The 1165-nt window shown below is 45.9% G+C and overlaps 1 protein-coding gene across 1 annotated transcript in view; it reads right to left on the reverse strand.

The window, feature by feature from the left end:
• DCLK2 (doublecortin like kinase 2) overlaps nt 1–211 on the reverse strand; it is a 95054-nt gene extending 94843 nt beyond the window's left edge. The window contains exon 1 of the mRNA XM_009280273.2: nt 28–211. Within this exon, the coding sequence (XP_009278548.1) occupies nt 28–211 (184 nt within the window). The remainder of the gene's footprint in view (nt 1–27) is intronic.
• Between the last annotated feature and the right edge of the window lie 954 nt (nt 212–1165).

Consider the following 1165-nt stretch of genomic DNA (forward strand, 5'->3'; position numbering starts at 1 on the left):
GGGCGCGGTAGCGCCGCTGTCCCCAACGGTGGCGGGGACGGGCGTTGAGCGGGATGAGAGCTGCGTTGGTGACACGGCCGGCTCCTCGGCGGGGCTCAGGTGATGAAGGGAAAGGGGTTCTTCTAGGGAAGGAGAATGATTTTTGGGGATGCAGCTTTCCCGCAGGGGCAACTCTGTCCCTCTCGCAGCGGCTCTGACAGGACCGGTCCATCGAACCGCCACCCCCTCAGGTGTACCAGTGGAGCTGCCTGCTAGCCCTCTCCTGGACTTACTTTGACTCAGTTACTAGGTTAAAACGCTAAAAATGTCTCTAGGGTTCCTTTCTATATGGCCTTCTCCCTAAAATACATCCCCCAGGGCAGCAAACTACGCATCCCTGTTACTTCCCTTTTTCATTTGTGAACGCCACTGCCACTGAGCTTCCTACCCTCTCTGAGGAACCAATAAGCCCAGCTGCCATTCCCATAGTCTTAACCACCTGAATGTGCCTTAGCTCACGGCTCGCAACTTCCCCAGGTAGGTTCTCAATGCTCCCTTAGGTTGCTGAAGTCAAATTCACTTTTGGTAGAAACAGCCAACAGGACAGATGCATTGAAATGGATGCAATTTCAACTTTTTTCCAACTTATTTTCAACTACTACAGAATATATTTTCTTGACATACTGAGTACATAAAAAATGTAAAAGGCATTTACAACTAGGTACAGGTTTTCACTTTTTTTCAGGTGTCTGTCTTTGAGAGATTCCAGTTGTGTTACATCATTACAGGTGGTCACAGTTTCTGCTCTTTTGTCCTGGGCCCATAAGAACCTTTGCCCATCCTTCTCCACACTGCTTATACAATTGGTGTCAGGAGGTGGTACTCAGGTTGATCCTCTGCATTGCAAGTGTAACTGCTGCAGATGGAGCTTCTCTCTATGAAAATTAAATTAGTAACTGAAAGACACATACGGGAGAGGATAGGTTTATGAAAGTCTTTTCACACTTAGGACAGAACTCTGTTCAGTAAAGGCATTCTACAAAGCTTAGGAGGTATGTTTTCCATCTATTTGTACACACTGGGAAAAGGAAGAGATTTGGCTAAGAAGATTTATCTATGTTTGGTTTTGTGTTTCAGCAGTTTTTGAAAATATTGTTTGCCACACTTTCTATGGATTTATTATTTT

The sequence above is a fragment of the Aptenodytes forsteri genome, unplaced genomic scaffold, assembly GCF_000699145.1.
Source record: "Aptenodytes forsteri isolate BGI_AS27 unplaced genomic scaffold, ASM69914v1 Scaffold227, whole genome shotgun sequence".
NCBI classification, from domain to species: domain Eukaryota; kingdom Metazoa; phylum Chordata; class Aves; order Sphenisciformes; family Spheniscidae; genus Aptenodytes; species Aptenodytes forsteri.